The 26,915-nt window shown below is 37.7% G+C and overlaps 1 protein-coding gene across 3 annotated transcripts in view; it reads left to right on the forward strand.

Moving 5' to 3' along the window:
- The first annotated feature begins 255 nt into the window (after positions 1-255).
- PRKD1 (protein kinase D1) overlaps positions 256-26,915 on the forward strand; it is a 116,609-nt gene continuing 89,949 nt past the window's right edge. For all 3 annotated transcript variants that reach the window (XM_068193006.1, XM_068193007.1, XM_068193005.1), the window contains exon 1: positions 256-614. In XM_068193006.1, coding sequence (XP_068049107.1) covers positions 426-614 — 189 coding nt within the window. In that variant the 5' untranslated portion in view covers positions 256-425. The remainder of the gene's footprint in view (positions 615-26,915) is intronic.

Consider the following 26,915-nt stretch of genomic DNA (forward strand, 5'->3'; position numbering starts at 1 on the left):
CGGGCCGCCTGGCACGGCCACGGCCACGGCCACCGTTTGGCGGCGGAGCGGCGCGGCCCGGCCCGGCCCGGCCCAGCTGGGCGCGGGCCCGTCCCGGCGGAGGGCGCGGCCCGTCCCGCCCCCGCGCCGCGCACGGCGCCAGCAGCCCGAGCGGCGGCACCACCTCGGCGGCGCTGGGCTGGGCTCCCCCCGCGCGTCTTTCTCGCCGCCTTTTCCTGTCTGCATCCTCCCCGGTCCTCCCCCCCCACCCCCACCCCCCCCGCCATTTTCACCCGGGAGGAGCTCGGCGGGACTTTCCTGAAACTTCGCGGGGAAACTCGCCCGGCGCCTCCGGGGCGGCCGCAAACTTTTCGCGGCGGCGCCCGACTCTGCCCCTCCGTCCGTGACTCCTCGGCTCCGGTGGCGGCTTCGGCGGGACGTTTCCGATGAGTGCCCCTCCGCTGATCCGGCCGCCCAGCCCGCTGCCGCCGCCGGGGGCTGCTGCCGGCGGCGGCGTCGCCTTCCACCTCCAGATCGGGCTGAGCCGGGAGCCGGTGCTGCTGCTGCAGGACTCCTCGGGGGACTTCAGCCTCGCCCACGTCCGGGAAATGGCTTGCTCCATCGTAGACCAGAAGGTAAGAAGAAGGCCCCAAAGCGAGCCCCGAGCCGCTGCCCGCGGGCGCTGTTGTTGGCTGTGAACTTTCCTTTCCCGGTGGCTCTGCTCCGGGGATAAACGAAACCCATCCCATCTTCCCTGCCGCCGGCCCCACTTCCTTTCCCCCGGCGCCCCACTTGTCTCTCTGCCGTGCCCCCCACGACCCCGGTGCGGAGGAGGTTCTGTGCGGGATGCTCGCATGCGAGCTTGACTTTTAATTTTGCTGCCAGGGATGTAAGTGGCTGTGCGAACTAGAAGCCGTTATTAAAAACAAACTCCGGCCGGATCTATCCGCTGCTTTTTTAATGCTGCGGAAGGGGGGGCGCGGGGGGCAGAAAGCTGTCAGCTGTGATGGCAGCGCGGCGCCCCGGGGCAATTCACGCCACGCTGTCCCGGCCTCTCCTGGGAATAGAAAGTTTCCACTAAAAAAAAAAAAAAAAAAAACTGCAAACAGTAACAAGGAAAAACCAACCCCGACAGCCCAGGATTCAAAGCGGCGCGCAGCGCTTCGCACGCCTTTCCTTGTGCCGGGCAGCCCGGCAGAGCCGCCGGCCGGGGCCCGCGGTGCTGCCCGGCCGCCGGACGGTGCCGGCCGTGGGGGCGGGCGCTGGACTGGGCTGCGGGGCGGCGCTGGGGCCAGCCCCCGGGGCTCCAGGTGGCCGCGGCGCGGGAGGGGACTGAGTCAGCCCTGGCTGGCGGTGGCGGTGGGTCACTGGGCCGGCGGGTGGGGAGCCCCGCTGCCCGCGGGGGTGGCAGTCACCGCAACCCCTCCGGAGCGCACCGTCGTCAGGCGCAGTTCACCTACTCTTCGGTGAAACTCGCGCTATACGCTGAAATCCACCGGACTTCTGCCTGAGCCACCGCTGCCTTTGTCTTCTTTGATTTCTCTGTTTTAACAGTCGTGTTGTATAATAAAGTTTTACTTTATCCGTGTTTGTTGTGTGCAAGGCCCATAGGTAAAAGTATCAAAGTGATTGCAAAGGAGAAAAAAGCCAGCCTAAATGTTCAGCATTATTATAATGGAAAAAAATTCTTCCTCTTCCCCCTTGTTTTTACCGAGGTAAAAAAATTTAAGACAGAGACTGATCTTTTTATTTTTTTGTTCTTTAAGTTGATAGCTTTGCCTCCGTAGATCATCAACCTGAACTTCATTGAATAGTGGAACTTCTTTTTTGTTGAAGAGCAACTAATTAAGTGTTTTCAAAAAAGTATAAAATATGCATCCTTTTTTCTAAATTTTGCATTCTTCATAGTTTAAGAAATAGCTACCTGCTTTTTTAAATTAAATTTTTCAGAAAGGTGTACCCTTTCACATTACCATATTTGTTTTTAAAGCTAGACCAACACTTGCCACTTGGTGACATATACGTCTGAAACAGCTTAAATACATTCCATATTTCACCATTCAGATGATATTGTGCTAGCAGTAATAGAAAAGCTAAGATTGTTGTATTCATTGTTTATATTTACTGTTCCTGAGTAGTTTTTTAATTAGTGGGCTTACTGTAAGCTTGATTTTAAACCTCATTTCCTAACAATGTACCATTGTGTAAAGAAAACTAAATGTGCTGGCCTGTGCTCAAACAGTCAAACTTACTTGAGTGAGTACTGACATAAAAATTTTGAACATTAGTTTGTTGCAGTTTCTTAATTGCATTAAAGGGAGCATCATCTAGCTGCTTCCCTGCAGGGCACACTTGAATGAGGAACTTTCTTCTAGTCACAGTTTCTCATAGCTGAAATATCTGCATTCCCAAGGCTGTTGAAAGGGAAGTGGCTCAAAGAAAGGGAAAACTGGAAGAAAGATAGGCTTTGGTTAGTTTGTTTTTATTTTCTTTTCTTGTTAAATAGTGGCCTCTACCTCATCCACCCTGCAGAGCAATTCATATGTTATTTAGTCCTTAGAGTCTCCATTTTCAGCTTAAGACTGCAAGTGTGTATACACTATATACATGATTTTATTGTTTCACTAATCCTGATGGGATTGTTTGTGTATTCAAAGTTACTTGGCATACTGGTAGAGACTTAAAAAAAATTATGTGATATCTAAAACTGTTATGAGGTAACTATTTGTATGTTGTAGGTTCATGATTTTATCTTTTACTGAAATGATTTGCAATGGTGTCTACTCTTGATTTTATAACAAAGACGTATTTGCTTATCACAATCAAGCAGGAGACTACACTATGAAAAATTTTATATTGAAATCTCATGCTATTTTTGAAGTTTCTCTGGGTCTGTAGAGTGGTGGTCAACCAGGTAACAATTTCCTACAAAACTTTCTATTTGGTCTGGACAGTTGAAGCAATATATAAGGATGAGAAATTGTGGTTTAGTTTTTCTCGATGGCTGTCATCTTAGACTGCTAAAATCAACACTATGTCTGTAGTGTGCTGTTAAATATTTAAGCAGTCCTCTTGCACACAGCTTTATTTTTAGGATTGTGCTGACTTTTCTTCACTATCAGAGTCAGATGATCTGCTTATAAGGAGCCTCTTCCATGGTGATGTGGGCACACCTGATTTCAGATGATTATGACCCTTATTCTGCACAGGTTTATGCACCCATTTAATTTACTCCTGCTCAAAATTTATGTTAAATTGAAATAAACCTCTCAAAGTGTGCAGAATGGAGCATATGTAGGCCTGAGTAGGAGTTTAATACAGTGTATGTATGTATATTTTTACTTGTGTATATACATATAGAGACTCTATTTCTATATCTTTATACGGTGTTTTTGTATATAAATAATATACATGTGAGTTCACATGTATAAAACTCAATGCTTTGTATAATTTAAAAGTTTACATTTCCTTTTAAACATGTATTTGCATTTACTTACATTAGATTAACTTTTGCACTTCAGATGCTGTCTTGTTTTTAATTTTGGTAGAGAGTATAATTGTATTGATGATCTACTGTACATGATGTGTAAAACAGAATGAGCAAAGTGTGCTCATTCTCTATTTTCCATGAGAGGCATTCCTTCAGAAGTTTTATCCTGAGATAACTGTAAAGACACTTCCTTTACAAATCTGAAGATGAAATGATATATACTGATTTCTGGCATAAATTCAAACACATTTAAATCTGTTTAGAAGTGTTTTAAAGACAACAAAATTTGATTCCTGTGTTTTGTTTGTTTTGCTTAGGACCAGTGATATGAAAATCTTGAGACTTGTCAATGTGGGATTATTTTTTCTTCAGTTAAAATGGATCTTTAACATTTAAATGTTGATGTAGTTGACAAGAAATGAGGATCAACTTTAAAATATATGCCAGTGTTTGACTTCTGGGCTGACACCCCCATAAGAACAATGGGTATTGTAAAATGCAATCTTTGTTTTCTGAAGACAAATAATATGAATTATTGCCCTTTTTGCATTAGCTGCCCACAATAAAACCTCTTCTACAGGACAAAAGTGTAATGCAAAGCACACTCTAATTGTATGCAATTACCATCTTACCAAAGACTAAAAAGACAAAGAAAGTAATCTTTATGCAACTTTTTACTACAAATTCATGCAAGTTTAATTTGAAGGGGATATTATTATTTGTATTTTGTGTTTCTTGAATTTCTTTGTCATTGTTATAGCTCACATATGATGAGTTGGGGTACTGTAGTATCATTGCCAAGTTTTGGAAACTTTGAATTCTCAACTAAATACATAAGGCAGTGTTATATGTCTTGAGAGTGTGTATTTTATAAAATAGCTCTTAGTTCAGCTGTTAAGATCATATGCTGGCTTAGGCCTTCAGCACTTCAGAACAAGACTTAGAAGTTGTGAGGAATACAAAAGTCATAAATACAAGAAAAAATGTGATCAGAAACAGAGGAAATAAGAGTTGAGCTGCATAGGCTGTGTAGTTCAGACTGATTTATTAAAGTGGTGTTGTAGATGGTTCAGTGGCTTGAATAATTCTGCAATTTTACAATGAGGGGAAAAAAAAGTAATGAAGAGAAAGGCCATTTTGGGAAAGGGAAAGGACAAAGAGAAAAGTACTTAATTCAAGTAGCATACTGCAACTGGAAGGGATACTATGCCCAGATTCATCTTTATGTAATATTACCTGGTGTTAAATTAGGAGAATTGCTACAAATGGAATCAAGAGCCATTTTAAAAGTATTCCTGAGAATTGAACCAAACACATTCAGGAACAGGTATGCATTCACTTTTACTTCTAGTTGTCATTATAAACAAAATCAAATTTATTCTCAAATAAATAAAAAAGGAAAACAAAAATTAACTCAGTTTTGTTTTCTCAGGCTGGAATCTCTTGTGGTCTGAGCAAAGAAAGGAGAAAACCTTTTCCAGAGGTTGATGTGAAAATATATTTATCTTTTACTACAATGTTTTTAAACAGTCGTGGGAAACATGTGGAGTTTGTTTATATCAATGATGGGGGTTTTGTTTGTTTGTGGGGGTTTTTGTTTGGGTGGGTTTTTTTGTTTGTTTTTCTCCCAAACCTACACATTCTCCTAAAATAAACAAGAGCCTCGTGGTAATGAAATCAATTCCTTTAGAGTAGGATAGGGACTCAGTGTACATGAGGTACTATAGAGATTTTTAGCTTCAGGATAAACAGAGAAACTGACAGGTTTTTACCATGCTGACCAAGAGTCATATATCTTCATCCAAATATACAAATGTAAACATTTCATGTATTCACAACACTGTTGTCTATGTTCTAGAAAAGTTATTACAGATGTGGTGTTTATTTGTGATAGTTAAATTCTCATGGTGTCTTTCGCTGGTGTGCACTGGTAGAAAGCTTTTTTTTTTTCCATGAAGTGAGTTTTTCTCAGCACCGAATGTTTTCCTCTGCCTGTGTTGTGGAAGTACCAAGTTGTTACATTGAATTTGAGAAATGCAAGGTGCCTTGTTACTATGCACATAAACATTTTCCAAACTCAAGGGAGACTTCTGATGTTTACAGTTTAATCTTTTACTGACTTTACATTTATTGTTCTCCACTCTGAAAACTGTAAGTCGCTGTATGTAACATTAGTTTGTAGCTTAGTCTGAATTAGTTTAAAGGAACTGTGGTTTTTAAGAAATGTTAACTATGTTATGTACTCTGTCATGATAAGGAAAATGGGTTTAATACCACAAACTGTGTAGAGCATTTGAGAATTTCCTAGCTAATGATTAAAGACTATTGAATGTATTGTCATAGAATAAAAAATAAGATGGAGCTTTAGATAGAGGACAGGCTTGTAACCAAAGCACTTTACATCTTAATTTTAAAGGAATTACAGAAGGAATGTGTTGATCTTGTGTTATTTCCACTGATGCTTTCCCCAGGAAATACATAATTTCCATAATGATTTAAAGAAATTAGAAGATGAATAGGCATTTGAGATACTTCTGTCACTGCTGATGAGATTCAGCTCTGTTGCTGGCAAAAGCATGGAATTTATTGAATGAAGTTGCAACATTTCTCAGACAGAGGTGCCATGTGGAAATAGTATGGCATGTACTCAGTGAATTTGAAATACCCAAGGTCTGACTGTCCCATAGAAGACTTACTGGGTGTAAACCACATGATGACCTGAGAATGCACAGAAAGCCCAGTGTGTCCTGAAAGTGTAGTGGGCTTGTGAGATCTCTGCTGTGGATCGTGTGAAACACCCTGGCATGTGTCAAATCCCTGTAAGGATTTGCTCAGACTTTGACTATAGGTGTTTTCCTGTGATTTCTGGAAATTGCTCACGAACATCTGAAATTAACTTGTTCTTCTTACCTAGATTTTCTTTTCCCTCCTCTGTGTTTGGAGAAATCTGCCTGTATGGTTACCATATGTTTATACTGTGGTTACTTGCAAGGAAACAAACGTGCTTAGTGAAGTCTGCATATTGTTACTTTTGATGTCTTATTTTTACTGTATTTTGTATATGAAACTATTTCAGTTAAGAACTTCTGCCAAATATTTGTTTGCATTTTTTTAACGATTATGCAAGTGATTATTTTTAAGATACAAAAGTGTAGAATTAAAAATTACAGTAGAGACAATTCTCAGTCTCAATGTACTTGGTGTATATCTCAAGCAACCTCTGATAAGCACATGCATTGTTTGTAGATTTTTTTAAAATTACGGTTGTGTAGGTTGTCTCTGGCTTCTTGACTGGTTGACATCAGACATGTTTATGTTGACATTGTGTAATATGGTTGCAGTTACATAGTTGCAAGCAAGTATATAATTAAAATGTATCTTTCAAGTGTTTATCCTAAGTGCAGGTGAACTGTCCTCTAAAATACTTGATTAATCTTCCCTGGAGATCAGTGTGGCTGTATATATGGTATACCTTTATGTATATCTTTAGTTGGTGCTAGCAGTTGACTTGTATATGTTTCTTGCTGCTTGGAGGAAGATTTCCCTTTCTCCTGGAGCTATTACATGCCTTTTGCATACTGTCAAATTGTCATTTGTAAAGTCTCCCTTATTGTGTGTTCTGGTAAAATCATAGAATGATTAGTGGTTGGAAGGCACCTTAATGATCACAGAATCATGGAATGGGTAAGGTTGCTTAAGAGTTGGCTTCTGGGCTGCAAGTGTACATTGGCAGCTCATGTTGAGCTTTTTGGTCCACAAACATTCTGAAGTCTTTCTCCCCAGAGCTAGTCTTGATCCCTTCTCCACCCAGGCTGTATTTATGCTGGGAGTGCTTCGACCCAGGTGCAGGACCTTGTACTTGGCCTTGTTGAACTTCCTGATGTTTGCACATGTCCCCATCTCAAGCCTGTCAGGGACCCTCTGGATGGCTTCCCTTCCGTCCAGCTTGTTCACTGCACCACACAGCTTGGTGTCAGCAGCAAGCTTGCTGAGGGTGTTCTCAGTCCTGCTGTCCAAGTCACTGACAAAGATGTTAAAAATGCCCATTTCAGTGCCGCCCCCTGAGGAACATTCACTCCTTACTGCTTTCTGATGGATATTGAGCTGCAACTCTGAGTGCTACCATCCAGCCAAATTTTATCTACTGAAAGGTCCATCCATTAAATCTGCATCTTTCCACCTTACAGAAGAGGATGTTCATGCAGGACAGTGTCAACTGCTTTGCACAAGTCCATGTGTATCATGTCTTGTGCTCTTCCCTCATCCACTGCTGCTCTAACCCCATTGTAGAAGGCCAACACATTTCTCAGGTGTTATTTGCCTTTAGTGAAGCCATGGTAGCTGTCACCAATCACCTTATTATTTTCCATGTGCCATGGCATAGTGTCCAAGAGGAGCTGCTCCATGATTTTGCTAGGCACTGAGGTGAGAAAATAGTTGTTTCATTTTTCCCTATCAGACTTGCGTGCCACTTTTGCAGGGTTGATTGTAGAGGTTCTGCTAGAAAGGCTGCCTAAATTTTTAAATCATGTCTCACTTGCTGCAAAATAACCTGCTCTGCTTTGGCATCCATTTTGTTTACATTTTCCTTGCTTGTGGTTTTGGTATGAACGTCCAGGATTTTGCAGACCAAAACAGATTTTTTTCACAGGTTTTCAACTTTTTTCTTCTTCATATACTTTTGGTACTGCTAAATGAGCTCTTGCTTTTTGAGACTTTTCTTTCTTTTTAAATCTTTCTATCCAGGAAAAGGTCTAAAATGATGGCAGACTTGTTGTCACTCAAAAACTATGATTAAAATAAATTGTGCATATCAGCTTTTGATCACTAATAGTATATAATACTGACATATGCACTTCAAGTCAGCTAGTTCATGAAGCAGATTTTTGCTTTCTAAATGCTCTTCTAGTTTTATCTGCTGAAACAACATGTAAGGTTGGAAGGGTAGTGTAGTGTATCACACTATGTTGAGATAATACTATGGATATATTGTAGTGATTTATGCATAGGCATAAAGTTAGGCATAAATTACAGTGTATATCTCTGTTGTCTACTTTCTCTTCCTCCACTTATTCGTGGCTTCCTTTTTCTTGTTCCGTGTATGTGTGTGTTTTCTTCTTCAGCTGAGGAAAATTTGGTCAAGAGGTAAGATTTTGCTTCTCCAACTATACAATGTTTATATTTGTGTTGTGATTGTATCTCTTATGTTGTGTGTGTATCTCTTGTTGTGTGTGCCTCGTCTGCAGTCAGAACCACATCAGAAACAGTATTATGGCATTCAAGATAAAACATAGGTAATCATTTTGATAAAAAATATAAAATTTAATTTTTTTAAACTAAGAAGCATGAATGTACATCACCTAATCTGGTTCTTGGCTGTTTTCTAGGAGAAGTAAAGAGGCATTTAGAGACTTTCATTACTGGTTGGCAGAAAAAGGTCTTCCTAATGTGACTTTATGCACAAGGTGTATACTAAGATCTAAATAAAGATCTATACTAAAGATCTACTAAGAGAAGCTGCAAACCATGACCACAGTTGCCAGCTCTAAGCCTCTACCTTGTACATTTTAAAAAAGCTGTATCTGAACATGTCCTGTGTGGTCTGAAAGAATGCTTTATTTCTTCTTCCTTCAAATTATTTTTTAAAAAGTCAACCTTGAGAAATATTTTTTCCTGAGTGTTAGAAGGAGTTTTTCTCAACAGCTTGATAGATGCAAAAGCACAGGCAAGACACAGCTGGATCTGTAAGAAACATTCTGGCAATGAGGCAATTTACCTGAAAGATACTTGTCCTTAAAAACATCAACTTACCTATTACTCAATCTTTCCTCCTGAGAAATCCCTTTACATAACAGTAGAAATACTATTGGGCCATATCTGTGGCTGTATGTGGGCCACAGTGGTCAAGCATATCTTGCTCTCCCTCTTGGCAGTGCTGTATGTTCTTATGTAATTTATGGGTGCTAGGCTAGGGTCTGATGCAGGCTGAAACATTTCTTAAAGTCCCGTAGAACCTTGGGCCACAAAGGGTTAAACTTCTTAAATTGTGTTGCTAATCCATGAAGTGAGGGTCTGTGCCATGAAGGAAACCTCACTGATAAGGAGAGGACAGTATGAGCTGATGTTTTCCATTTAGCTGTAATAATTTTCCCATTTTGCTCTAAGTTAGCCCCCTTTCGCGTCAACTTTTAAGGGCTGGGTTACAGGTTTGCTGTCTGTTTATGTGACAGGACTCCAGGTGTGCTGACCATGCTGTCCAGTGTTGCAAGTACTGTTCTCACCTCTCTGAGAATTATGTGTTGCCACCCAAAATCAAGTACATCTAGGAAAATGTGAAAATACCAGAATAATAATAACACACATACTGTAGATATCTGAAAGGTTGAACTCATGCTTTTGTTCTCTTATATTTATTATACTTACTTCTAAATAGAAGGAATGCAGTGAAATATGTAGAATATGAGTAGGAGTTCATTCAATTCCAAACCCACATGGTTTTCACTGCATTTTTTCCTAAAGATTTGGCTGTCCTACACCTAAAAAAAAAAAAGTTGAGTGAAAATTGAAACAATCTGGTCAAAGTGTGTGTGCATTTGTAGGGATGGAGGGAATTAAGTTAGGGGAAAGATCTCTTGATTTTAGACTATGTGATTTCCTGATTTCTGGAGGAAAATTAAACATTGCTGTCTGTATGTTATCCTTCTCATGTTACAGTATGCCTGCAGACCATTTTGTCACAAGGCAAATCAGGTAACTGTAACAAATTGTCAGGCAGAAAATATAGTAAAATCAAATAGTTCAGAAAATAAAAATACTTGTCCTCTACATCTAGAAATGTCTCTCTAGTATATCTCTAATCTGTGTTTATGATCATGTATCATGCCATGTGGACTTGACCCAGGGATTGACACGCTTTTCAAACCTTACAAAGAAATGCCAGTGTCCTGACTTTCAGTTCTTAAACTAGCTTAAATGTTTAATCATTTATGATAATAAATGATCATCCAATGTAAACCTCCTCTTTCTTTCTTTCTTTCATTTGACTACTTTTATTTAGCAACTCCCACTCTGAGCTGTATTCTGGTGCTAAATTGGTTCTTGATGTGAATCCTTAAGAGGAGTTTACAAAGCTTATAGGGCTAAACTCTTCCAGCTGGTGACAGAGGCTGAAACTAAGAACTGAGAGTTATGGTTTGAAAGAGATTCAGACTGGACATCAGGTAAAAATCTCTGATAGGAGAGTAGTGCAGTATTGCAACAGGTACCCAGAGAGATGGTGGAGACGTCATCCTTTGTTTTTGGACTTGGGTAGAGCAAAACCTTGTGTCGATGATAGTTCAGCTGCAAGAGAGAAGTCAGACTAGATAACTTTCAAAGGTTCTGATGTTTCTGTGATTCTCAGAGTATGCAGTGAAACTTTGCTTATATTTGTCCATTTGTTACATTAATGCCTAATAGATATTAGGTGGCCTGTAGTATAATAGAACCTTATTATATATTGCTATATTTTTGTGTACAGGGAAGAAGTCCCTCCCTTCAGTACATTGCAGTCAAGGTGTACTGGACAGCTAGTGATTACACCACATCTTAAACTGCATTGAATGATATCTCAGCATATAAACCCAGATGCTTATTGGCAGTATCTTTGAAAAAAACTCCTATGAGAAATCCATTTTAGGTGGTGGGCAAAAGCACGGTAATTGCTTAGGGAAAATTGTTAATAAAAACCACACCAACCCTTTCCATGTGAAATAAAGACCTCAAATCTTAAAGATTAGACATAAAAAATAGAGGAATGGCCTGCTGAGTTATCTATTGTTATGGAATGGTGGTGGATTGGTCTGTGCAGAGATTAAAGGAAGGATTGATACAATGAAGTAACACACCCATCTGCTGCAAAATTTGTTTCAAATGGAACAATGTACAACTTTTCAAGGAAGGAAGATGATACACTGCTTGAGAAGTCAACTGTTGAGTACATGTTTGATTTATGTCTTTGCAGGGAGGACACATGCATGTTAAAGATGTTTTGCAGGGCAGAAAATGCATTATTTATTAGGGCTTAGTGGGAAGACCAAGGTAACAGCCCAGCTAAAACTGATGTTTGTTGTATTGCTTCTTGTTTTAACTCCTCTTTCACCTGTGCTCATTTTTCCTGTGCTTCTTAACAGGCTCTTATTGACTGGTGATGCTATGTAATCTAGGCATCTAAAGTTAATATCCTGGACTGGTAGACAGTTGAGTAAACTAAGGGCATGCAGTTCAAGCTAAAATTTGGCTGCTGATTTTTCAACATATTTTAATGTGCTGTGCATTCCCAGTTAACACATGTGCAATTATATGTTTAAATTGAAGAAAGTTAACAACACTTGGTAACATTCAGAGCCCTGTTTCGTACTGCATTCACATAATTTTGTTAAATACATTGGTCTACCCAGAAGTAAATGATTTATGTTGTTAAAAAAGGAGAAAAAATTGTATCAGTTATACTAACAGTTGAGCAAGTCTCATTTTTTTTAAAGCTACTGAAAATCGCACCTGTTTTTTCAAAGGTGACCTAAGAATGAAATTTAAGAGGTCAGCAAATATCTGCTTCCTTATTTGAGAGGTAAATAATCAGTATGTAAAAACTTGATAGAATATATTTGGAGATGCCTCAGGAAAAGATCAGAAAGGAAAAAAACTTGTTTGTTGGTCTCACTGATATATAGAGTATATCTCCATCAATTGCTGGTGAGTGAAGCTAAGCTGTTTAATTTAGAAAGCATGTTTTTATTCTGTTAAGTCAATTTTTGAGTAATAATGTCATGGTTTCCCCCCTCTATTTAGCAGTATAAGAGAGAGTTTCTGAAAACAACAAAAAATCGTTGCATAACAAGAGGGGCTTTCCAAAGAGCAAGTCAAAGCTTTACTTCCATCTTTTGAATAGGAATGCATAAAATTCTTTCATTAGTGTGGCTTGTTATCCCCTTCTTTTTCTTATGTGTTTCAAACAAAAATGAATGTTGAATGTCACTTGTTGAGAACATGCTTAAATGAGTACAGATAAACAATAGGACAAGAGTTTAAGAAAAATATTGAAACTACATCTTATGATAACTTATGATAACATTTATAAATATTACTATTTCCTTTTAATCCAAGAATGATGCTATTTTTTATTCCAAAGTTTGCATTCAGATTCTTATGAAATGATGATGAACCAGCTCTGTGACAATTTGAAAATTCATGAGGCTTTAAATTGGAATAACCTGTATTTTTGTTCTTTGGACATCAGTGGGGGAATGGGAACAAATGACAGGTGAATTGAGTGTACGATATTGGAAGAACTAGATCTTGGTTTTTTTCTGAGAATTAAGTTGTTTCTTATTCTTTCATCCCTTCCCTCTCATGTCCAGGTTTTTTGTTTTTTTTTTTCATATTTATCAAGTTCAGTTACATTTGATGAAAAACTAGTAATAGCAAAGAAAATTTAGTTCTGTTTCTTTCAGATGCCAACATCTGGGTAGAACAAGGGGCCAAGTGATGTTACTGAAGGTAGGCTGCCTTGGACTTCAGGCTTTTAGTTTGGAGAGAATTCATATGGGTTTCAAACATTTCAACAGGCTTAACCATAGAAAAATTTGTGTCAGAATTGATGAACTATTGTGAGACAAATACATTGGAAATCAAGCTTTATTACCAGGTTAAATGGATGCAAATCATTGGACATCCTTGGATTTAGTTTTCTTTTCTAATTTGCCTCAGCAGATAACACTAAAGAAGATTGTTACTGGGTTCTCTAGTTATATGTAAATTCTTAAATACTGATAGAACATTAATATGCTTTCCTAAGTTAGTTGTTTATAATAAAGGCTTTTCATCACTGTGCTGCTGGTGGACTGTGCTGCTGTTGTACCCAACACTGCATGTTTACTCAGCTGACAGGACTGGCTCTATATGGAGAGTACAGTGATGTTAAGATGAAATTTAACTTCTTGCAGGTTTTGACAGCTTTTTTGAGCTTTCCTGTGATACCTGCAGTGTTCGAAAGTTTAATTCTGAAATCAGTTTGGACCAGTTAGAGGTATAGAAAGAGTAGTCTTTCAGGTTAATAAACAATCTAAAAGTTCTAATAAAGACCTCAGTTAGTGATTTGTTCTAGGCAATATTCTGAGTTTTTACTGTCTTACTTTTAGTCTTCCCCCTTTCCCCCGTCTAGTCCCTAGTGTATTTGGTATCTACACTCTTATGTTTTAAGTTTTGATTACTTGGGTTATGTATGATGTCAAGGATTTCTGAGTAGTGTTTAAGTCATTTACAGAGCTGCCAAGTGCAAATGAGGTCTGGTGCACTCAGCCCAAGAAGGCTCTGGGTAGCAATTGTGTGGCAAGAGGTAGATAAATGGCCATGGGAGATTTCCCTGATTAGGTGTTTTAATGCAAGTGAACAGTATATTGGCAACTCTTGTCCCTGCTTTTAGGTAATGATCAACTGATAATGTTTGTTAAATGCAAAAAAGAAACCAAAAAGCCATTGAATACATGAATACATACATTGAAGTAAATTGTCGTGGTGAGGGGAGGAAGTTTTTAAACTTTTTGGTTGTATTTTTATTCAGGGAAAAAAGTGAAGCACACTTGTTCTTAATGTAATATATATATATATATATATCTGCTGTGTGTCTTCAGTTATGCGCCAGTATGCAGTACAGCCAGGTAGGCAAGCTACTATTGCTACAAAGACAAATTTCAGCTAGCAACTCTAGAAACAGAGGCATTATTTGGAAGTGGTTATTTGTCTTAGTAGATATTTGTTTTCTTCTGACAGAAGGGAAAAAAAAAAATTCCACCACTTTACCTGTATTTATTTTCACATTTCTGTTTCCTTGTGTGCAGACTTGCTTATGTCACACAGTTTCAGACACTGCTTATCTTCTACCCTCTGCTTTCTGAAACTACATTGATGTGTCTAAGCTGTCTTTTCTTCTGCCAAATCCCTAACTAATGACAAAATGGTGCTTTAAAAATTAATCAGACCGTTTCTGGGGGAATGAAAGAGTGATCTGCCTGTAATCACTTTATCCAAAGAGAAGAAAAATAGTCAAACACATAAGTTAATAGTATATAAAAAAGCTTAAGACTTAGAAGTGTGTACACTGTTGTATCTTGTTAAAAGTTCCTACAGCTCCTCAATTTTATTTTTCAACCAATTTTTAAAATGTATTACTACAAGTGAATCAAATGTGACTCAAAAATCTGAAGGCATATTGGATGTAGTTGTGTTAGAGTATTCAAAAATTTCTTGAAATTCAGATATTGAATTTTGAAGTGTTTATAAAACTGTGTAGCATCATGGTTTTCAAAGCAAAATGTTTTCATTTTCCACTTTTTTGCTCCTACTAGAAATTTGAAAATTGATTATATATTTTTATATCTTATCAGCAAGTACCAGCTTGCTGCAGGTAGGAAATAAGTGACTGGTTTGTCTTGTGTTATTTTTCCTATTGAATATATGTTGTAATTTTTTTAAGTGTCATTATGGCTATGCTGACCCCTTTTCTTGATAAAAAATAATAATAAAGGAAGTCTCAATTTTACTGTAACTGACCAAGAGCCTGAAAGAGTTAAGAAAAGATGATGAATTTTATATTTTTCCACATGTGTTTCCACTGCCTGGTTTTATATATGGATTTGAGTGAAGTTATGGATCATCTGAGACAGTAGATTATCTTGTCTGGATTATGTGGAAATCAGTTGTATTTTCCCTGAAGAATGCCTGTACCTTACAGATTTTTGGTAAAATGTGGCTGAACTGTTTGCATATTAATGAAATGTGAAAATGTGCTAAATGTCTGTGTTTTTTCAATGGTATTTTGTGCAATCTCTCTAGAGGCCTTTTAAAAATAGATTTAATATAACTAAGACTTATCAACAGAAATCCATCCATATATATGAAAATTATAATGTGATGTCTCCTCCCCAAAATCAAGAAAGTGAAAATCAGTTTAATGAACCTGAGGGCTACATGAAGACGTTTCAGTGACTTCTTATTCTCTGCAGGAGTTAAGTAAATGGGATGGTTGTTGAACAATGCCTATTCAGTCAGCTTAATATCTACAGCCTAAAACTATCAAATCTGTTTCTCAGTATCCTAATGGTCTCCTTTTTCCTGTTTCAGAATAGGAAAGTTTCAGAAAAGTGCAGCCTTGACTTTTGCTAAAATATATAGGATGTCTCCAAGATCAGACTTCACAGTATTGTAGCAGGTGCAGATATATTGCATATGGTAAGGCATACTGTATTTCTGTTGTAAACCGATTTAAGTTTTTTGTATTTGTGAAGTTGCTTCTTAAAAGGTTGGAAAATCCTTCTGGTTGAAAGCAGCAAGCTGGAGTGATTTTCCAGAATATTCTGATCTAAACTGACCAGCATGTCTAAAAAGAAAATTGCCATGCTTTAATAGGATAAATTGGTTCATGTTTCACATATATTGGGCACTTTATGATATAGCAGTAAAATATACATTTATATCCATTGGTCATATTATTTGTGCTTATAGCCATGAATGTGAGCAAAAACTAAGTCCTCTGAAGTTATCTTCAATTTGAGCATTTTATTTTTATGGCGTTAGTATGCATGAATGCTTATGAAAAAGGGTGTGCAGTTGAATGGGTGTATTCTTGCTCATCATATACCAAACCTAATTTGTTTGGTCTTTGTCTCATGAGCTGTGGATGGAGTCTGAACTACAGTTCTAATATTTTCTGATTGCATTCATTTTTTTCCTCTCTCTCCAATTAAAAATGGAATTACATTTTGAGTGACCTGCTTGGGATAATCCTGAAGCAGAAGCTGTGTTATCATGACCTAAGAAATCATTTGAGTAAGCAATGACCAATGCAATTAGAATAAGTAACTTAATTTGAAAACTAGGGGGCAAGATGGGAAAAAATTGCTGGAAATGTGTTTATGTTTTGGGAATTTTGACAGAGAGCAAGGGCAATTTGTTTTTGAACTACAGAATCTACAAAAACACAGGACTACTTTAAGTATGTAGCGTTTTGGAGAATTTTGGTTTGTGTTTATGGAGAAGGGATTGTAGAGGAAGTATTCTACAACAAAGTTAAAGATTTGGCTTACCAAATTAATTTAGTTCAAAAAACCTTTACAACTCAATCTGAGGAGCATAACTGAAGAGTATCAGTTACATTTTTATTTCCAGCTTTTTGTTAAGAGGATGCAATTTATTCCCAAAGACAAGCATAAATATTTTGTTTCATGCAATGGACAATGTATAATTAAACTCAGAAATAGTATGCTAAAAAACATACAAGGAAATGCTGTGCACGGTTTTAGTCTAGGATGAATCTTGTGTTTTAATCTTGACTGTATTTTTCCAAGGAGATCAAATTTGATTTAAATTGACGTGGAAAACACTGCACTTACACTTTGGTTAGACTTTGAAGCTGTAAGACTTTAATGTGATTTGACTTAACATCTTAAGAATATAATTATATTTAAAGCAAGACTTTTACTGACTATAAACATAGTAATGTCCTTAATGCTCTCTGTAGCTGCCACAGGTTTTCTCTTCCTCTCAGGATGAGGATAGTCACCTGCATTCCTTAAAGTAAATTAAACAGCAATAAAATAAATACTTGAGCCTGGATGGAAGTGGTCATTTTAGATCTGATCTCAAAGACTTGAGAAATAGTTGCCTATGAGCTTTTTAATTTGCCATACACTTCCAGTGTTAGGTTGTTTTGTGTTTGTTTTTCCATTAACTGTTTGCACATGCATGCTTCTTGCATAGCTCCCTGAGCGTCAGCCGTCAGCCGGCACTTGAGGGCACTTGAGATTGTGTATCGACAAAAGGAATCTGTTTCCTGGGGAACCTGAAGTTTTTTCTTCTTTTACCATTTAGAATTCTTTTTGTGCGAGCCCAACAATTGTTTCAGAGCTGTAGAAATACTTGGATACCAGTTTTAGGAGACACAAGTAATGTGTGAGTGAGTTCTTACTAGTCAGTTCATGTGCTACTGTAGCTGCAAGAAACAACCCTTGGAAGAAACAGATTTTCCGAGCCTCTCCCCAGCATCAGATGAGTGAATAGGCTTTTTGGAATGAAAACTAGGGAACAAAAACAGTGGAATTTACTGACTGAAATAATGCATGAAGAAGTGTACCCATTTAAAAAAATAATAATATCTATTAATTTTTTTTTAACCTGAGAATAAGGTACTCTGTAAAATGTACATACTGAGGTTGACCTTTGAAAAAGTTGAAGATAATTAGGGCAGAGCTGTAAAACTGTTGACATCTGGTTCTTTATGCAACATCTGTATCTGGAACCACTTACATGCTGTGTTCTAATTTATTTGCAATGGTAGAGCAGGAAATCATGTTTGTACAGCTCACTGCACAAATACATTGAAGTAGTGAATGTAGTAGATTTAAAGCGATAGGTCCATGCTAGGTATTTCACTGCTTAAGAAAGCAATTCCCCTTTTTTTTTTTTAGTGAGCAGAAGATGAGCAGGATTGTCTCTAGAAGAAGAGCAGTATCATGAACCACAGTACTTAACTAAACCAAAACTTGAAACACACACAGAGAAATACAGATAGGCGTAAATTGTAAGGCTGTAGCTCTGGGATTGAACTGGGACTGGATAATGAAGAAGGCCAACATGAAAACATAGAATCATAGGATGTTAAGGGGTTAGAAGGGCCCTTAAAGATCATCTAGTCCCACCCTGCTGCCATGGGCAGGGACATGTCCCACTAGACCAAGTTGTTCAAGGCCTTGTCCACTCTGGCCTTGAACACTGCCAGGGTTGGGGCACCCACAGCCTCCCTGGGCAACCTGTTGGTTGTCTGACCACCCTCACAGTGGAAAATGTCTTTCTAATATCACACTCAAGTAGCTAATATCACACTCTTTCAGTTGCTCCTTATCCTGTCAGTAGAGTTCCTGATGAAGAGTTCTCTCCAGCTTTCCTGTAGGTCCCCTTGAGATACTGAAAGGTTGCTGTGAGATCTCCATGCAACCTTCTCTTTTCCAGTCTGATTTGTTGAAAATTTTGAAGTGTATCTGGTGAATAAAGCAGGGAAAAAACTGGTCAAACAGAAGAAATAATGGCATAGTTTATAAATTTGAGTGCCATTTTTGTGTTTGTGTTTATCCCCATACCTGCTGCTAAATTGCTTTGTGGAGCAAGTCAAGTAACTAATACTGCACTGGTGCTTTCTGTCTGTTCAATCCATGAGACCTGGCTTACTGAAGCATCAGAGCCTGCTACGTCAAGAAGTGCTTCATTTTGAATGAATAAACATGATGTAACAAATACAGACATATTTTGGGTGTAGGGAAGGAGAAAAAGGAAAGTAAGTGTTGTGTCTTTATCTTCTCAATTACCTTCCATCACCCTTCATCTCTATAACCATATATATTTATATAACTGTATATATTTTTATAACTGTATGTATAACCACTGTATAAAAAAGTGTTTTCCTTTAGTATTCATGCTGTACCTCTAATCACATCCCTTCCTTATATTTTGTGACACAGAGAGTGTGCCACCTTAATTTCTTGGTTTGCATTTGCTACATATAATGGGAAGTACTTTGGAAGGCAGACAAATGTGAAAGATCAAACTGGGCACAGGTAACTACTTTTGGCTTACTCTTCCTTGACAATTCACAGACCTAATCATATTTCTCATTTCATGTGCCTGTTATTGCAACTATATTTTTTTAAATATTAATATACTCTAGCAAACAGTAACATACAAAAGTAATTGAGAATTTTTTTTCAATTGTTATTTAAAAAAAATGATCAGCATCTTCAAATAGGTTGCTCCATGCTGTATCCAAACAGTAAAGGGAAAACAAACCAATTAATCCCAGGCATGGATTGATGGAAGCATCACAAGTGGTATAATTATAAGTGTTGTGACTCAGTAGTATGGTCCTGTGGAGCAGATGGAGTTTTCATAGACAGCCTAAATTTTGGCACTTTGAATTTTAAAATGTCTGGCTTTGCAAACTTAAACATATTTTTGTGTATATTCAGATACATATCCTGTTATACTGATTCAGAAACATACAAAGGGAATGGAAGATATTTGTACCAATGTCCATGTGCTTTATCACTGGATTTGAAAAACTGAAATGCTTCTTGCAGTTTGCCAATTGACCTAATAATCCAGAGAAATATGTGTAATGTTTTTGTTTTCATCCTGCAGCTGGTCATATCATCACATTCAGTGATGAAATATTCTATGTTTAGAAAATATCTGTAAATGCTTCACATTTAGAGAAATTCTGAGATAGTGTTGTTGTTAAATACTTTTGCCAAACTGGTTTTGGGTAAGTAGTTCAGGTGGTCAAACTTTGTTTCTCTTTTACTGGGTCATTTGTTGAACAGTGTAGCAGAAGAAAATCAGTGCCAGAAAAAAGACTCTTTGATCAAGTCATATGATTATGAATTACACTATTTGTACATTATGAGAGTCATACTCAGAAACAATTCTAATGTGTCCTTAGGTTCTCTAATAAAAAAGTATATTGTATGCACTTGGTTCAAGAGCACTAGTATCTTAAATGAATGTATTTTATATAAAATTTTCCCCTAGTATATGGTATCCAGTGCTAATGAGTGGCATTGTAGATTGAATCCAGCCTCATCATCTTAGGTCAAGTCCATCCATCACTCGTTCCAATGACTTGGAACTACACGGTGCAATTAACTTTACTTCTTCTAGGCAATTAGATGTGTCAGCTGTCCCTTCTGCAAATCTGTGCAGGCCTTCAAAGTTTCTTTAAAATGGATCCCCAGAAGCAACTACTTTCTGTACTAGGAATAAGGTTTAAAAAATTGTCTGTCTCATGAAGGATGTTAAGTGTGGATGCTATTACTGACATTCTTCTACTTAGAACATCTGCAGTAGGAATTCTGTTTTCTTTCTCCTCAGTTGCCTTCACTTATTTTTGCTTTAGGGGGGAACACAGGAAATGAATTGAAATGACCATTGCATATGTAGCTCTGGTGGTGAACAATTAAAATATTTCTTGTGGGTTCTTAAATTTTTAAAATGATACTTTGTTTTTCTTCTGGTCTCCATGCTGCACTGATTTGCCTCTTAGACCTAAGTTTTTCAGTACATCAAAAATCTCACCAGTCAGACTGGCTGTTTGTCTACCCCAGTACACTGGTCTCCAGCAGTAATAGGAGAAGCTCATTAAGGAGGTGTCTCATGCCTGGCCCCCTCTTAAAAGTGTATTTTTCATGCTGCCCCCCAAGTTCCTGTCATTTATTAAGGATTTTAGAGAGCATATCCATACTTCAGGATCAGCTTTGGACCTGTGGTCCATTTATTTGTGTAATGTGTTTTTGATTCTGTTGATACTTCTGCTTCCACACTTTTAAAATATAATTTCCAGAAGATCCCTATATGATCTGTAGAAAAAGAGCTTATAAATTTTCTCTTAAGTCTTGTGTGCTCTCTGTATAAGGAACCTGAGGCTTCTCTTGCTAGAGTGGTATTTCCAGTTAGAAGGAAAAGGTTGTCAATGCTTATGAGGTGGGACATTCTGAGAGCTGTCTGTGTGAGCATTTTGCTCCCATTTTCTCATATCTCATAGTCCTCTTAAGTATTTTGCACTGTATTCTGGGAATACGCCAGAAGGTTTTGGAACTATGGGCCTAAATAAAGTGAATGATCCATGCAGCCAAATCAGTTGTTCTGTAATGTCAAAACTGTGCCTTGCACCCTGCTTCATGAGTTCCTTGCAGGTATTCAAGAGTTGCACGTACAATTTTAATGTGGGGGAAAGAGTAGTTATCCTTTGCCTTGTGATTGACGTTACTGGTAGGGTATGAGGACAGTCATGTGTCTGAGGAGTAGGTCAGTCTGCTTAGGTTGATTTGGTATGAGCTAGCTGGACAGTTAATGAAGCATGGTTAAATTATCTTAGCCACATTTGATGCTGTAACTGTGTCTTTTTAGCTCATCTCAATTTCAAAGTAAAACATGTTGTTTCAACCATAATGTGAGTATTGATCATTTGTTTATCCATCAATCAAAATTCATCATGACTTGGGTTCTTTGGTCCTGAATTGAATATTGCAAGAAAACTAATTTTTCAGTGCATTTTTTTCCCCGGGAAGCCTGAAAAACTCAATACATGTGATACCTCACTGTGATAATATATAGAAGCTTCCCGTATATTTAACATAATTGTTGCTTCTGAACAGATTATGAAAAGTCTTACATTTTTGGCTAGGTAGGTGGGGGTGTTATACAGGAAAACAACAGTTTCCAATGTGATAGTTATCATGCCTTTTTTCCTAAGGTTTATTCTTCCTTTTATTTTATATTTCTCCTAGCTCTAAATTAAATGTTTCTTTAAATTTTCTAGTTTCCTTATGCATCTCTAAGGCATCCTAATTCAGAAAAAGGCATCTCTTCAGAAAGAGGTATAACTGAACATATACATTACCAAACATTCTTGCTTTAAAATGATGTCTATTAATGTAGGTAAAGAATGGAGACTGAATTGTTCAGGAAGAAAAGTTTCTGGATGGAACAATAATCTGCAGCGGTTTTTGTATCCTGATGTGTTTGAAGTTTGCATTATTTTGCAACTCAGTTGATCTGCTGTCAAAAAAAGAGTGACTTGGACAATTAGAGCTTTTTCAGATGAGGTAATAAGAGGAATGTCTACTCTGCAGTAACGTAGAGATTTGCCTTCTGAAGGCCAGTGAGGTTATATGCTGCTCACAATGTGGTAGCATGACTGTACACTCTAAGTAGCAGTGGGCAGGCTATCAAGATTTTTATGCATTTTTCTTTTCCCCTCATCTCCCAAAAAAGGCCACCAATTAAGTTTTACATCTGTCTTATCAGACTAAATACTTTGTGATATGTGCTGTACAGATATGGTTCCACAGCTGAAAAAGACAACCTGGCAGGTTGTTGTGGTTTTCAGCCATTTGACTAATTGCTATGTATATAAAAAACAGTAAGCGGAAATAGAAGTAGAACATATAAAATTTCATTATCCTGAAATAAAAGCCTCTAGTCAGGCACTGATTTTTAGAAAAAACAACAAAAAAAATTTAATGATTTTGCCTACTGATAGAGTGGTATTTGTTTCTTTCATAGTGTACATTACATTCTTTCTTTGTGTATTTAATGTGGAATTAGTGTCATATTATGATCTTTCAGCTTTTGAATCACTACTTGCTTGAAAAATAATTATTCCTAAGAATGGCTATGTAGCAACAAGGCATTTCAATATGAAATTACTGTATTTTTTTTTTTTAATTTTTTTTTTCCTCTTGCACCTTACTGGGATCAAAACATACTATTTTATATTGAATCTCTATAAAAATGTTTTCTTTTTTCTTCTCTCCTTTGGTAAAGAATATTTATTTCACAAACTGTGTTTTACGAAACTCTGTAAGAAATTTCCTTAACTGTCTTCTAAAGATTACACTTAAACAAAGAAGGGAATGTACATACTCTTGTTTTATTTGTCTAGCTAATGTGTTCCAAAGTGCGCCGAAAACCTGTAAAAATTTTAAGACATAATCCTTTCTTCCCTAGTGCAGTGTTGGGTTTTCTCTGCCCTGGTCCTGGGCAGCTGGGGGTGCCCGGCTGGCACGCTGCTTCTCGGTGAGACCAGGGCCGCTGTGTGTGTGCGGAGCTCTAGGGCTGAGCCTCCGCGTGGGTCTGCTGTGCCCGTAGCCACACACTGAGGCAAGATAAAGGGCCGAGAGAAGGCGCACTCTGCCCGCGTGGCTGAGAACTGTTTATTTCCCGCGTGGCTGCAGCGATGGACAAAGCAGCTGTTCCCAGGTGTGTGTGCGGGCAAAATGGCGGCTGGGACACAGGGAGCATGGGGTTAAATAGGGGTGGGCAGACAGGGGCGGAAGCCCCCCTCGCCCAATGGGGACAGACGACAGGGGAGTGACGCGGAACACAGCAACCTATGGGAACATAACAGGGGTGCGTACAGCGTTCCGGGACAAATGGGAATGCAGAGGTGGGGTGATTGATACAGAGCTTTCCATGGGTAAGAAGGGAGTGGTTACAAGATTGACAGGTGAAAGCTTCTATAGCAGACAGCTTGGAGCAACCCATTGTGAGGGGAAAATAGGGGTACATAGAACCGACTTAACTAACATTTATTAAAACCCCTAACTGAACCCACCTGGCATGCAACACCCTAGGTCTTTCATCTCTCTGTTTTGACATATTGCTGTAGATAGAACTGACCTTACATATGGACTGTGATGTCAAATGTGGCATGAAAGTGCTGACATTAAGTTACTATTACTTTAAATATTTTGTCTCCATTGTGAAAATTTTACTCTTTGATACTTTCATGTGAGTGATGGAGTCCTTACATAATTAATTCAGTGCTTCGTATTTATTCATGTTTAGAAAGGACGATTATATTTCAGTCTTTCTTCAGTTGTGTACTTTGAGATCAATGGACAAAACTTACAGGACCATTACTGGTAATAGTACTAGTAATTAGCTATTAAAAAATTATTTCTATTCAGAATAAGAATAGGTGATTAATTAAGGGTGTAGAAATAACTAATGCTATGAGGGCAAAGTTTATATGTAGAAAATTGGTGTTTTAAATATGTATATTTAATCATTCTTATAGGAATACAATTAGTTTGTTATGGTGCATATCAGGAAAAAAAACATTTGAATTTTAGTTCATATCTGTTCTGAAATCATAAAAGGTAAAGACTGATGCTTTAGGCTTTACTATAACCAGGTGACATTTCTGTTAAGATTTTGGAATGCTAACATGTATCTTTGTGCTATCATGTCTCTGTTATATGTCATATACTTGATTCCTTGCATTCACACCTCTTTCAGTGACGCACAATTTAGTGTTTATGTAAATTCAACTGGGGGCCAATGTCACAGTTTCTGCTTGTTTCACATGGTGTATTGCTAAGCAACATGTGTACAAACAATAGTCTTTGCTTTCATTTTATCTCTTTCCTGTCCCTCTTCAGCCCCTCACTTCACTAAATAATGACACAAGTTTGAAAGGTATGTATTAGCCTGTCAGGCAAAACAGTAGTTTTAGTTCATAGTCTGTGAAAAATGAAAGATGCAGTAGATAGTGAGGATTTTAGATGTTGGATGCTCTTCAGTTTCACTTCTTAAATAGTGATCGCATTCCCAGCAATTGCTTTATTTTCCTTACAATCACCTTTTTTTTTCTTCTGGAAACAATGACTCATTGGATATTTTTACACATCCTCAGCCATATTCACTGAGGAATAGTTTTGGAATACTGTTGTTCTCATGTACACACCTGTTATATTGTACCTGTACAAGGTATGGATAAGTTATAGATGTGTCTATTTTCGATATTGCTGAAGACATTTTATTGCACTGTTTTGATTCCTGAAGTGAAAATGGTGTGTGTGTGTGTGTGTGTGTGTGTGTGTGTGTGTGTGTGTATATAAGGAGAGAGACAGGATTTCCTGTAACTAAGAGTTTATGGTGTATTACATTTTACATTCATATATAGCAAATTCGATTCTGGTGAGAGAATTGAGGAGGGGAACCTCAATAACCAACTGAGTTGAAAAACAACTCTTAGTCAACAGAGTTGAGAAAAAATTAGAAGTAAAGGGCACGTTTTCTTGCCTGAGCTATCACTAAAGGCAAAGCTCAGGAAGGTGATATATTTAAAGGTGTTTTATTAATTTCATTTTTATTTTCTGGGCAAGAACTTTATTTTTCAGTATTAATGTTATTTGCATAGTGAAAAGAATATCTGAGATTGCCCCCCCACTGTGTGGACTTCCCTGCTTATGTTTTGCTAGGTTTTTATGTGGTGGTGTGTTCTGACTACCTTATCTTGTTTTTCTTGTTTTTCTAGAAGGAACAGATTGTGAATTTCTGAATATGAGCTGTCATTGCTTGTCCTACTAGATTTGGACTGGGAGCAGTTGAGTGTACTGTTTACTGATAACTGGCTTTGCAACTATGCTGGATTTTATATCTGGTATTCAAAATCTGAACTGCTTTCTCAGATTTCACCATTAATATTATCTTACAGAATTTAAATCTTGTACATATTTGATATTATCATTTGCACGTAACATATAGCTAAAGGCAATCAGTAGTAAATTTATTTGATTTACAATTTCTACTTTTATTGGGAGACTGCTGGTAGCCTTGTTCCTATTTTGCCTTTGCTTTTTTTTCCCATTTTTGAGAGGAAAAGAATGTCTTTCCCAGAATGTTTGATTATACAAAGGTGAACTCCATTATTCTTCTGATTTGATATTCATCAATTTGCATGTTAATGTTTTCAGTGGAGACTAAATATGCTAATTACACAGCTTCTTAGCAGATTCCTTAATCACGAAGGTATTTATTTGTGTGTTTAAAAAGAAATGAAGTAAACTGCCAACATTGCTTCATAAAATTATGCTACAGGTCAATCTGAAAATTGTGACTGCTGTAGGGGCCTTGTCTCCATAGGGACTAGAACCAGCTATCACTGAAGTTAACTATAAGATTTGGGCTGGTTCTGGGTTGGTTGATTCCTCTGTCTTTTAGCTATAGTTTATGTAAACAGTTAAGCAAATGTTCGGTCAGCAAGTCAGTCAACAGGTCTTTCAATCTTTTTTGTATATGTCCTTAAAAAATATGTTTGTACACATAGTAAATACATGTAGCTTCTTTACATTCAGTTGTAATTAGATTGATAAGTACTTCAATGCTTCTGTCTGTTGTAAAATGGAGTTAGCATGATGAAAACCAAGAGGCAATGTTTTAGAATTAATATACCTCAGAAAAATTAAGAAGGTGTTGGGAAGACTTTCAAAGCTCCTCTTACAAGGCTGATTTTTTTACTTAGGGTGAAGTTAATTCCTTCCATGTCTGCAGAGATAAGACTGTAATGTCAAGGTAAAATAAGCTAAAATGCATTAAAATAGTAGTACAATTAACAGGTTTGATGTCCTGGTAGCACTGTAAGCAGGTCCACTGTAGGGTTGAGAGGATATTTGAGATATACCTAAAATACATTGGGCTTTTCTGCGTAGTGGTGAGGGAAGTAAGTTTCAGAAAACTATTTAGAGTACCTCCGTTAGGATTTGCCCTAATGGCCTGCATTACCTCTAATAGTCACCCTCCTGGGCAGCTGGCGGTGGTGGGACTGAGTCCTATCAAATGACTGGGATCATAGAGCAGTTTAATTTGAACTGCTTGCAGAATATTATTTCTAACACTTGCTGGATATCGTTTGTGCCACATTATCATTGTATTTAAACTTGATTAATATGTCTTCTGACTTAATTTTCTTATACTGTATGGTAAATGCTGAATAATTATGTCTGTAAATTCATGCAGTTTAGACCTTATTCATTGCATTTCATAGTCAGATTTTACAATTGTCATTCAAATGTCCTTA

The sequence above is a fragment of the Anomalospiza imberbis genome, chromosome 6, assembly GCF_031753505.1.
Source record: "Anomalospiza imberbis isolate Cuckoo-Finch-1a 21T00152 chromosome 6, ASM3175350v1, whole genome shotgun sequence".
In the NCBI taxonomy this organism is placed as follows: domain Eukaryota; kingdom Metazoa; phylum Chordata; class Aves; order Passeriformes; family Viduidae; genus Anomalospiza; species Anomalospiza imberbis.